At 46.5% G+C, this 13,084-nt stretch overlaps 1 protein-coding gene across 1 annotated transcript in view; it reads right to left on the bottom strand.

Moving 5' to 3' along the window:
* Nucleotides 1-13,084, bottom strand: part of NME7 (NME/NM23 family member 7) — a 59,017-nt gene that overhangs the window by 483 nt on the left and 45,450 nt on the right. The window contains exon 11 of the mRNA XM_016148602.2: nucleotides 11,756-11,863. Within this exon, the coding sequence (XP_016004088.1) occupies nucleotides 11,756-11,863 (108 nt within the window). The remainder of the gene's footprint in view (nucleotides 1-11,755; nucleotides 11,864-13,084) is intronic.

Raw genomic sequence — 13,084 nt, 5'->3', positions numbered from 1 at the left:
GATTTCGTCACAATTCGTACGGCAGTTCGGCTGTTGCCACCTGCCAGAGGCCAAGAGCTGGCTCTGGACCCCCGGCTCTCCCAAGGGGCGCGTGGGGGAGGCGGGCGGAGTCGGCGACGTGCCGCAGGCCGGGGCTATCTCCCAGGGCTTCTTGTGTAGTTCATATCACGTGACATTTGGTTGCTGCTAGTGCCTCGCTAGATAGTTGTGCTTAAAAAAAAAAAATGTCAAAGTTGTTAGCAGTTCAGTTAAAAAAAAAATGAGGTTAGGTTTGAGGTTCGGTAAATTAAGAAGGCCCACACCTTGCTTTTTGGTTCACAGTTAGGCCTAAGTCCCTATTTAGCCATATTTGAAAATTAGCCTCAGTGAGAAACGAGACAAAAGCATTTCCCGGGCATAATCAAGCTGAGGGTTCAGGATCAGTTAACCGCCACGGGCACAAAAATCCTGGTGTCCTGTTTCTGAAAACGGAGACCTTCTGCACTGCCCGCGCTGCCCCGGCTCCAGCAGGGCCCCTGCCCTCGGGCGCCCTCTGGTGCGAGGCGTGCGAGGCTGCATCGCCTCCTCGGTGCGGAAGGCAGGATTCATGTTATAAAAAGGCCCCCCTGCCAACAGCAGAGGCGGCCCACACACCAGACGCGGCTCCCGTTCCCACCCTCTCGCCGGGCTGCTGCTCTTGCTTGTTCTTTACAAATAGTACTCGAGACTGTCACCTCATGAGCGGCAAACTGTGATGGCAAATTAATACCAGAGGAAAAATGAGTCCATTAAGGCTGTGTACAAGGCTCATGGACTGGAAGGACGAATATTGTCAAAACGTCCTTCCTACCTAAAGCAATCCCTACTGAGATACCGATGGCATTCTACTCAGAATTCGAACAACGAATCCTAAGATTTATACAGAACCATGAAAGACTCCAAATAGCCAAAGAATCCTGAGAAAGAACAAAGTGGGAGGTATCATGTGCCCTGATATCAAACTACACTACAAAACTACAAGAATCAAAACAGTATGGTCTTGGCATAAGCTCACACACACACACACACACACACACACACTTTAATAGAACAGAATAGAGCACCCAGAAATAAATCCAGGCTTATAGGGTCAATTAATTTCCGACAAAGGAGGCAAGGATATACAATGGGGTAAAGTCAGTCTCTTCAGCAAATGGGGGGCTCGCAAAACTGGACAGATGCATGCAAAAATAACTGAACCACTTTCTCATACCATATACAAAAACAAACTCAAAATGGGTTAAAGAGTTAAATGTTAGACTCGAAACCATAAAACTCCTTGAAGAGGACACAGCAGCAAACTGACATCGTCCCAGCGGTATCTCGGATGAGAAACAAAAACAAATGGGACCACAGCAAACTGGAAGGTTTCTGCACAACGAAGGAAGTCAGCGAGAGGAAAAGTCAGCCCACGGAATAGGAGAATATATTCGCAAAAAACACATCCGATAAGGTGGTGTCGTACAAAATATATAAAGAACTTATTCAAGTCAAATACATAAAATAAAAAAAAAATCTGATTAAAAAATGGGCAGACATTTCTCCAAAGAAGACACATGGACAGCCAACCGACGTGATAAGATGCTCAACACTGCTAGTCCTCGGGGAAACACAAATTAAAGCCACACCGAGGTGTCGCCTCACACCTGCCAGAACGCCGTCATCGATAAATCAGCACACAAGGAGAGCTGGTGAGGACGCGGGGGACAGGGAGCACTCGCTCGCGTGCCGCTGGGGGTACAGCTGCTGTGAAAGACAGCACGGACTTCCTCAACATTTACAAATAATCCAGCCATTCTGGGTACCCAAACCCCGCCCCAAACGCTAATTCAAAACGACACACGCGGCCCTCTGTTCACCGCAGCACCACTAGCGATAGCAAAGATGCGGACGTGGCCTACGTGTCCGTCGACAGACGAATAAAGAAGTAGAACGTACGTGCAGTGAACATTCCTCAGCCACATACCATGAAATCTTGCCGTCTGCGACAGCACGGATAGACCTAGAGGGTATTCTGCTAAGTGACATAAGGCAGAAGCAAACACCACGTGATTTCACTTACACGCGGGATCTAAAAAGCGAACGAATAAACAAAACAGAAACAGACCCAAAGACACAGAGAACAAGCCGATGCCAAAGTGAGGGGAATACACACACACACACACACGTACACACACGTACACATGTATGCACACATACGTGCATGCGCACATGCCCACTCACGTGCACGAACGGCCCTCTGGCTTCCGTACGTTCATTGGTCTTTTCTCATCGGTCGCTCCACCCCTCAGTAAATGAAACACGTCTCGGGTGTGGGGTCACCGTCCTCTCTCCCGTCTGTGGGGTTCTTACACATCTCAGAAAGGGGGTCTCACCAAGTCCAGTCAATCGCATGCTTCATTTCTCGCACAGAATGGGAAGGGAAGGAGTTTCAGAACCACATTTTCCAGAGGCGGGCGGGGTGCCGCCGGAAACGAGGGCACCCGGAGGGTCCTCTGAGGAGAAAGGAGGCGGGCCTTGGGCTCAGACCCTTTGGCGGACAGTATTACCCTGATAGAGTTAATAGCTTGTTTTCATTGTATTTATTTTATTACCTCCGAGTAAGGACAATACTAATTTTCCATTTAAGTATAATAATAAATGTACTTAAAGAAAAATAGTAAATAAAGTTTCCGCTGGTACTCAGCTATGCTGAACAGCGTGACAGTGATAAATGGCTGACTAGAAATTAAGCACCTTTGCTCAAAAAACAGCATTGAAAGAAACGAAGGTTTTCTGTTCTGTACCTGTTTGGGCAAAATCTCATTTGAACTCTATTTGAGAACAAAGCTTGCCCTGTCTGCTCAAACTGCACTTATTACGGGAGGGAACTGCTCCAACTCCAAATTAAAAAACGTTATCAGCGATCAGACACGAAAATCCAGTTATCAGAATCTTTTAAAGCCCACTGACCGCTCAAACGCCTGGCTTCTTAAAGGACCGGCAACACTTCAATATCAGGGCACATCTGGCCTGTGGAGAACCAAGCGGGGTCACTAAGGGCCGTATGAGGACAGAGGGGAACCAGGCGGGCAGCATGTGAGTGAGTAAAGTGGTCTGGGTTTCAAATTCGACAGAGAAATGTCCCTCTGTCTTTTCTTTATGAGGGGGGAGCACTAGCTGGCCAACAAGTCACGTGAGATCCATCCCGGGCCATTGCTCTGGGCTGAACTGTGTCCCCCAAGTTTGTATGTATCCCAAGGACATCAGAAAGTAACTGTATTTGGAGAAAGATCTTTAACCAGGCTGTTAAGTGAAAATGGGGTCTTTTGGGTGGATCTGAGTCCAGCCTGACCGGTGTCCTTATTAGAAGAAGAGACTGGGCACAGACTCACACAGAGGCAGGACCGCGTGGCAACAGGGAGGAGCGCGTCCACACACGGAGGGGCGAGGCCTCAGGAGGGGCCAGGCGTGCGGACAGGCCCCGTCACCTCGGACTTCCAGCCTCCGGCTCCGAGGACGTTCCTGCCGCCCGGGCCGGCCAGCCCGCGGCACCTTGTGACGACGCCCTAGCAGATGACACGGCTACTCTGAAACCAAAATTCAGGCAAACGAGGCAGGTGACTAAATCGTGGGCTGTGAAGAGAACGGGAAGCAAACGCTGCAGTGACCGCTGCGTGGAGGGGGGAGGCGGGAGAACAGAGAGGCGGGCGACGGGCCTCAGGCTCGGGGAGCTCGGCTGTGACGGTGCTGGGGGGCCCCTCAAGTCCGCGTCTGTGCCTGGGGGTGAACGGCTCACCCAAGGAGACAGAACATCAAGAGAAGCCTCGCGGCCTTGCCAAACGCAGAAGAGATAAAGCTCCGTCACTCGAGACCCTCTTTCTCTTGAAAAGTTTTCAAACATCTTCCAGTGCAAGTGAAAAGGAAAAATTCTTTGCTATTTTAATCTCTTCTTCCACTCTTGTAAATGACATTTGTAATGTCAACATTCAATGAGAGCTATGCAGAAGCTGGCACTTTTAATTCCTGTGAGAATGCCAATCCCGCCGAGTAAAGCATCTACTCGAGTCACATTTAATATAAAGCACAAATATGGCATCGGAGTGGGTTAGGGATAAAAATGTCAATTACATGTAAAATTAAATACCACCTTCTTGAATCATTTGCTGTAGCATCATGGAAAATTCTCCAGCCTTCACGAGCGAGAGTGTTAGAACTCGGTAACAGTAATTCATAAATGGCCTGACTCCACAGTGAGTCAGGATGACTAAAATACTCTAGATAAATGCTTCCCTTATTTATTTTGCTAGTTGAAACCACAACTCATTTGATAACCAATGCTGGTAACATTTTTAAAGAGTTACATTAACCACTTTGTATCCTCTCAATGTGCCCTCTGCGTTGTGGACACACAAGAAACCGAGGAGGATTGGCGGGATGCTGCGTGGGGACCCCGAGTCTGAAAGCCGACAAAAAGAGGGTTAATTAAATGGGCAGCCCCAGGGATTATATTTTTTTAAAAAAAAAAAGGAGCTTATTCCTGTGATCACATGATCTGGGCGTCAGGGCAAGACCTCACTGAATCTCTGACCCTGGAAGTTTCAAACAGCCTCTTTTAGTGAAAAAAGGACATTTTGTTAAAACTTTAATTTAAATTAGGAGAGATTATAAAAATAGGGCCTTTAACAAAGCCGGGCCACAAAAATCTACAATCTTAATGTAACTCTTTCTTTACTTCTTCTCAAAACTGAAGTCCTTCGGATCGTGTAGACACTTAATCTCTGGCTTAAAGTTCAGCATGGCTTACGAGCCGGAGGCTTAAGGGCCCTGGGGCTGCGAGTGAAGCACGCGCCCGTCTGAATGAGCCCTGACGCCCGCCATGTCCGCCAAACACGCGGAGAACCGCTGCTAATCCGTGTTGTTTCATAATTCCAGCTAAGCTGGCGTGTTTCTCTTTTTGTGGGTGTAGTCAGTATTAGATGGAATTTTTGGAGCCCTTCAGTGCGACTGTAAAACTCCATCATGCTTCTAATTTGGAAATTAATACTCGGCACAATAAGTCAAAAATACTGGTCTCTACTTGCACTGGTTATGCTCTATTGGTTTTGTCTAGATTTACTGATTTAAATGTAAAGCAACATTTTTAAGTCGGGGCAAACTAAATCTAACCTTTGAATATATTAGGGGAAAACCGTGCCCCAGAGGCCTGCGTGACAGTGCTGGAAGCTAAAAAAGCCTGTGCTTAGATGAAGAAAAATAGCATGTTCGCCTCGGCGGAATGTAGGATAGCCGTCCGTCCAGTCTCTAGTTGTGAAATGCTCATCATTCGATCTATCACTTCCGAAGAACTGGTGAAAATCCCTATATGTCACTTTGAATAGAAAAAATAGTCTTTGCTTCATTTCCTTTGGCTTATAAATCTATTATTTATATCTTTCTTTTAAAAATTGTATCCTTATTTGGATGACACTGGAAAGGCATGGGCTAAAAATGAAAAAACTTTTAACCTTAGGTTTAATTCAAAATATTATTGACCAAAAGAAATTAGTACAATGTAAAACAAGAAATCAATAGAGAAAATCAATTAAACCAAAAGCTGGTTCTTCAAAAAAGATCAGTAAAATTGATAAGTCTCTAGCCAGACTAAGAGAAAAAGAGAGAGAACAAAAATTACTAATATCAGAAATGAAAGAGGGATCATCGCTACAGATCCCGTGGAAATTATAAGGATAATAATAAAGGAATACTATGAAAATTTCTATGCCCATGAATTGATAATCTAGATGAAATGGATCAATTCCGCCTAACGCAAAGAACGGCAGCGCATTTAGCGGCTTTCACTCTGAAACCAGCAGCAGCGTTTTATGAATGGAAGAGAGGATCAATTCGACCAGGCCAGAGAAGGCGCCTTTCTATGTCCTCTGTAGGGACTTAATTAGTCACCTGCGAGTCACTGAGTAACTCAGATCATGCCTAGTCACTGGCTGACGAATGAAGCGGTGTGCAGACCAGAGGCAAGAGTTCAGGGTCGGAGGGCAGAGGGCAAAGGACGGCCCTCCTCCTCGCTCTTCCAGAGTCAGGGAGACCAAGGGACTGGACCTCGGTGGTGGTGGTGTGAGTGCACTGGCTGACGTGCTCGGTGAACAGTCACACGTACCTCTCTGCCCCTGACGTGAGACCAGGGTCAGAGCCTCGTGCCCCGCCTGTGCTGGGCTCGGTCCCGCCTTTCACGGGACGCCTGTACGCCCAGGAGACACTACGCCTGTTATTCTGCAGGTTCTCCCAGAGACTCTAGGCTCGCTGGAAACAAGAGCCCCAGTGAGCATGTTAATTTATTCGTTTAGCTAACATTTAACTCAGAGAGGTTACTGTAGGAGTTACAGGCCGGCCACTTCTGTGGTGCCCTGAGCCTGAGAAGCCCCACCTCGGAGACTTTAAACAAACGTGTCGCCTGACCGCAGCCCTCCCTACGACTCCGGGGTCTCTGGCTGAAAGGCTCGGGGAGGCCTCGTCCCTCTGTCCTTGTCCCTGCCTGCTCCAGCACCTCCTGCCACCCCGTTTTCCCCCAGCTACGACGTCGAGCACTCTGAGACAACTGCAGTAATCCTTCCTCAATGCACCCACCTGTGAAAACCTCGCCTCCGCATCGGCCCAACTGTTTGTCAGGAAAACAATCAAATTACGATACACGGAGTCTCCCAAGTCAACTGAATCCTAAATATCACCCATAAATCTATATTCTGTGATCGGCTTTCTCCACAGCTACTTCAAACCTTCTTTACTATCCTTTATTCAAAACTCCTGGTGCCAGATATGTTGCAATTTATAAGAGCGATGCGGCACACATACTACAGATGACATCGTGCTCCAAGGAGTCTGGTTCGTTCCCCGTAGTCTGATACACTGATATTTCTGCAGCAGTGTGAACAGTCGCACTAGCGGGGCGTGGAAAAGCTACATGGTCATAAGTAAGGTCAGGTTAGGCTTTGCCATCGGACCTGTGGAAAAACTTTGGTTTTCAGGAATTGCGGCGTCACAGGTGAAGACGGTGCTCTCTGTAGCACCTCACCTGGGGACTCACGTCACTCTCGCCTCATCGCCACAGTCACCCTTCACATCCGCTCCGTCTCAGGGCCGTCAGTTCTTCTTTCCTAAATGTCTTTTGAAACGCGCTGCCTCTGGCTGCCCACACTGCTAAACCCATCCAGGCTACCACGATCTCCCCCTGGATGACCTTGATAGCCTTCTACCGGCCACCCTCCCTGCGGACTGGCCCCCCTGCCCCGACTTGGATGCGTTCTCCACGCTGCGGCCAGAGCGCTCTCTGCGACACGGTCTGACTGTGCTACCCCCGTGTGGAACAGTTGTTTAGGTTCCTACTGCCACCTGGATGGTGCTCGGATGTCTTAATATGTCTGTACGAGGCCCTTGCTGACTTCTCCAGCCTTGTCTCTCGCCATTTTCCACCTCAAGGTCAAAGCATGGGCCTTACTAAACTATTTTTAGATCTCTTAAGAGAAAACCGTCCGCTCTTGTCTTCGCGCGAGTTGATTCTTCTTTGACAACATACTATTAAAACTCACAACTCTTCCTCCAAGACAGAAACTAAAACTAAAAATAAACTGCAAGTGTCACTGTGCGCAGAGGCCGAGAAACCCAGGCCTGCACAATCGCAATCGTCTTAGTCACTCTACACCTCTGCTCATCTCCGGTTAATGCCTGGTTAACTAGTTCTGCGCCGGAACAAGGATCAAGTCAGAAATAATTACACAGCGAAAGTCAGATTCGTTTCAACCAACTACGTATACAATGAAAGATTTCTCGTACTTCTTAAATTGTTATAGTATAATCACAAAAGTGATGTGACCAAGTAACAGAATATTTAGAAGAGAAAAACAAAGGAAAGATCCACAGTCTCATCGCTCTTAGGCACAGTTACTATGGTTAGCATCGCCTCGGTCCATGAGGGCAGCGGCTACACGCATCCTGTTCGCCGCTGTTTTTAATTTAAAAACTATCTGAATGAACAGCTGACGCGTCATTTCGGTGCAGAGAATTCAAAATTCAAACATACTCGAACTTCCTCCTATGCACCAGTTCAGCAACTGGGAGAATTTCAGTTTCGATTCCTGGCCCTGGGGATCATCAGGAAGAGGCAGTGCTGGGAACAGACCACGGCAGCGAGCGGGAGGCGGGGGAGCACGCGGCATCTTCAACGAAGTTTTGGAAAAGATGCAGAAAGCAAGGAGAAAGGGACCCGGACCCTCGGAAGGAAGGATCCTGGGTGACAGGTGGAGAGGGCTGACGCGGAGCCGAGGGGAGCCGCTCACACCGCGATGAACGCGGCTCCGACCCGCCCCGGTGGCGGCCTTCACCCTCGCGGAGGGAGGGGGTCGCACTGATGCGCTCAGTAGCTCAGTACGTGAAGCGCAATCGACGTGAGCAAACTCTTCCTGCTTCCCCTCCAAGCACGATTCATGGAAGTCTTTACGTTTGAGGCAGGACGGGGCCCTCCCCGGGAGTGCTCGGGCCCGTAGGGGGTCCGTGCGCGAGCAGACGGTCGCCGCGCTATGCTGGCGCGGGCGCCGCCTCCTCTTCAGCAGTCGCTGCGCACGCACTGGGCACCTTTGTCCTGCGGGATCAGGACACGCCCAGGCGCAACGAAGTGAGTGACGGACGTGCCCGGGAGCACGGAGCGTGTGGACGCTCGGCCACACGGCGGTATCCGAGGGAAGCACGAGACTATGCGCACGCACGCGCACACGCATGCACACACGGACATCATCAGGCTTTAAACATGCGTGATGTTTCCAGTTTTAATCGCCCCAAATTCTCCATCAACGAGCCCCGCGCAGACAACTGTGTATCCTGCAGCCCTGCCACCCTCCTCCTCTGACTGGGTGCCGAGCAGTCAAATTCTGGGACAAATCGTGCGGAACAACCCCACGGCTTCCAACAGGGCTGCCACTTAGCTGCCGGCAGCCTGAGGGGCTCCGCTCCACCGCGTGCGCCTTACCACGGCTGGGCAGTGGCACTTTAATGGTTCTTTGCCATTAACAGAAAAACAGCGACACATTTCCCCAGGAACGCTTCGGGTCCGCACGGCTTCTACCTACAGCGCGTCAGGGAACGCGCCAGCGGAGCAACATCCCCGAAGGTCTCCGGCGACAGATGCTCTCATTCGTTCCTATGACCACACGAGTGGCTGTGTCGCGTTAGAGACATCCAGAGAAGTTGGGTTTCTATCTTCCTGCCAAGATTCCTGACCTCTAAAACCTGTAACGAGCGCGACGAGGACAGGGGCAACGTCTCACTGGATTCGGAAGTCCGATCACAATGTCGGCACTTCACACACACTCTGCGACGGCTTGTTATAAGGACAGGTAGGGGAAGTAATGGATGATGGCAAAATACAGATCGAAACCATACTCCTGAGTGCGATGTGTCTGGCACGCGCCTAGCCCAGGAAACGCCACGGGAGGGAAAGATGAAGCAGGAGGAACTTGTTTCCCGCTCTCCCTGTCGCCAGGGAGCCGTGGCCCGGAGCACCCGCGATGGGGCTGGCTCTCGCCTTTCGTCCTGGCCTCTTGTCCGACTGGAGCTGCCTTTCAAAGGACATGGCAGCTCTCAGTCCAGCTGCTCTTTGTGTTGCTCTGGGAGCAGGTAACTCGTCTGGCCTGTAAGTGTTTTTTATAATACTTCACCATTGAAAGCCCTACAAATAGTTAATCCCTAACTAACTAAGAGAACATTCCTTGGCTATGCCAGTGTTCTTTATTCCAGTCTATTGATAAGAGAAGTGAGGCATGGGAAGAAAAAGCGACTTCTCCAAGGTCGCATCATGAATCATCAGCCACCTGAGAGGCGGACGTTAGAACAACGACTTCCACTTCTTGATTAATTCTCGAAACCACACAGTCATTAATTTGCAATTTCATCTCCTATGCAGTTAGGCTAGAAAGATTTTAATCATTGAGTAAAAGGCTTTGTGAATTGCAGGCGTGTTAATCTATTTTGACTGGCATACCTTGGATAATATTTTTAATGGGCACAAATTTCAAGATTAATAATATTTTAGTTTCACTGACCACTACATTCAAAACTAAACTATAGGTCCTAAGCTGTAGGTGAAGGGAATATTTATAAAGCAGGTAAAAATTTAAAATGAACACTTAATCCTTTGGGTAATTAAAAAGTAAAGTTTGTTACATGTCTACATTTCACAAGGATGTCAATATTTCATATCAGGGCACAGAATTTAGATGAGATTTTAGCAGATTAACATCTTGGATTATAGGAGAAAATCTAAATAGAGCCAATGAAGTCATTCTCTACAACAACAAAAACAAAAACTGATGAGAATAAATTTAATAGGCTGCCCAAGACACATATATGTGTGTGTGTGTGTGTGTGTGTGCACGTGTGCGTGTACACACACAGACTCTACTTGCATAAAAGGAGAGTCGTAACATATGCAGTTGGAGAGACTCACTCTCACAGACACGCCGCCCCCGCATTAATCTATAAACATGTCGTAATGTTAGTCAAGGTCCCGTTTGCATCCTGTGGGGGTGGGGTACAGAATTTGATAAACTCAGATAAAGTATGTGGAGAAATGAAGAGAATAACCAAGAAACCTTTCTTAAAGTATAAATAAACTACAGTAATAAAAACAGCATTTTGCTGGCACAGACCACGGAATACGACTGAAAGTCCGACGGCAGGCACAGGTGTACGTAAGCATCAATAAATGAGGAATGACGATTGAAGAAAGGAAGGATTTAGTAAACAATATTGTGACAGGTGACTAGATCTATACCTCACACCATATGTCAAAATAAGTTCCAGGTGGATTGAACATTCTATGCAGGAAAATGAAAACAACATGGGGAAGGCTTTTCTACACGACTTCAAAGGCGGAAATAAAAAAACATGAATAGATTTGACGTAAAACAAATAATACTAAAATAGATACGCATTATAGATGGCAATCATTTTTCTGTCATTTAACTATAACCCTTAAATTTATCATTTGTCATTTCATTGCATTAGTTCCTTTTGACACAAAAATTTTAAAAACTGTAAGAAAAAATATTAATCCTTCCTTTAAAGTTTCTTTGCTTTGGCCTAGAAGTGACTCTCTTAACCCCAAACCAGACCAATTTTCGCTTAAATTTTCTTATAATTCTTTCATTCTTATTTTAAGTTAATTAAACAGATAAGCGGTCAAAACACGATTCTGTTCTACATAAGCTGTTTGAGGATGTGACTTAACCACGCTGAGCCTCAATTTCATTTACCCAAATAAACAGAAATTACAATACCAACCCATTAGAACTGCTGTGGAGATTACAGAAATAGTTCATACGAAGTGTTTCTCAAGGTAGAACCTGACGTATAAAGAGCCGACACACTGTGACTTTTCATGCTACCGTGTGCGTATCAGGCTTCTAAATTTCACTGACATATTTTCATGACTAGCACTTTATGGTAATGGCATTTTTACCTGATTTTAAAACAAATTTCACGTTATTTAATTAATGATGCAGTTTTATACTTTGTAAATTATTTTTAAACCATAATATATGCCAATAAAAAAAAACAAATCTTAATTCTTTGAAGACTATCCGGTTATACAGAGCATCCTTACCAGATGGCCAAGTGATGGAGTGATCCAGGAATGTCAAAGGTTTCTGACACACTGGCACCACAAAAGTTATCTGTGGGCCTGGCTGGGAGCAGGATGCTCGCATCTTACCTCTAGCAGGCCGTCCTCAGGCAGGTCGGTGCAGTGAACGGCGTTCTGGATCTTCGTTTTTCCAAAGACTGCTCTCAGGGTCTCAGGACGCAAATGCCGGGCGATTTCCTAGTGAACACACATTGGCAGGTGGGTCAAAGCCAGTCCTGGTGCTAGTCAGAAAAATACCAGCTGTACGAAACACTCAGGTTATTCATGAAACACCCGTACACACTGATGACACCGATTTTTCCCAGAAATAGCCTGAATGTATGAAAACTTTGAGGAACATTTTCAGTTCACTCTTAAGGCATTTTCCGTGGCCCAACATAAAGTCTGCTATGTTCTATGTTAGGGAGCAATAATAATAATTACATCTCCTTTAACAGATTATGAGAATCACATAGAACATGATCCCAGTTCATAACTGTGAAAGGCTCACATTTTATAGACAGAGATCTTAACAACTTGACTTAAAATAGTTTGACGGCATTAGTTTTTAAAGTTTTTTTTTTAATGTTACAGTTGTATCAAGTTAGTACTAGCTCACATTTAGGGGAAAAATGGTTACAAATAACTCATAAAATTGGGGGTAAAAAAACAAGAGGTTAAAAAATCAAAGATGTGGGAATATTAATGACCTACTCAGTTATTTTTTTGTTGAAAGTTAAAAATGTTCAAAAATCCTATTTTAATTTTGAAATATGTATACAAAAAGGTATTTAATATATATGCATATTTAAAGAATAATAAAACAAATACCCGTGTATCCACTATTAAGCTGAATTACAGCATTACAATGACTTCAGAGTCCCCCGTGTACTCCATCCCGTTTTGTCCCATCCGTTTCTACCCAGCAGCAATCACGGATATAAATGTCACTGGAAGATTCCCTTGTTTCATTTTAAAACACGTTTTTTTCAGATCCATCCAGATGAACATGCATGCTGCCCTTCGTTTGTTATTTCTCTGCAGACCCCGGTGTGCGCTGGGCCAGGCTGCATCCACGTCCTGTAGGTAAACGTCTGGACTTGTACCTGATTTCTCCTCTGACTTTCACACTGACACACAGACACACAAGCTCGCGTGCACACACACGACCACAAGCAATTCTGCTACGAACATCCTTGGTGTACACGTGCAAGAGTTTTTCTGGAATCTTAGGGCTCACACACACTCAGTTGTACTAAGTACTGCCAAACCATTGTCTGAAGTGGTTGTAACAATGAGCCCCACTGCCTCGATACAGAGATTAAAGCTGCTGCCTTCGGAAACATCACATTTTCCTTCCCCAAGTCTTTACTGTAAACAGATAGTTTTTTCTCGTTTTAGTCTTTGCAATAGCTTTTT

The sequence above is a fragment of the Rousettus aegyptiacus genome, unplaced genomic scaffold, assembly GCF_014176215.1.
Source record: "Rousettus aegyptiacus isolate mRouAeg1 unplaced genomic scaffold, mRouAeg1.p scaffold_m13_p_17, whole genome shotgun sequence".
Lineage (NCBI taxonomy): Eukaryota > Metazoa > Chordata > Mammalia > Chiroptera > Pteropodidae > Rousettus > Rousettus aegyptiacus.
Note: the sequence above shows the minus strand (reverse complement) of the source record. Positions and strands in the feature narration are given on the sequence as shown.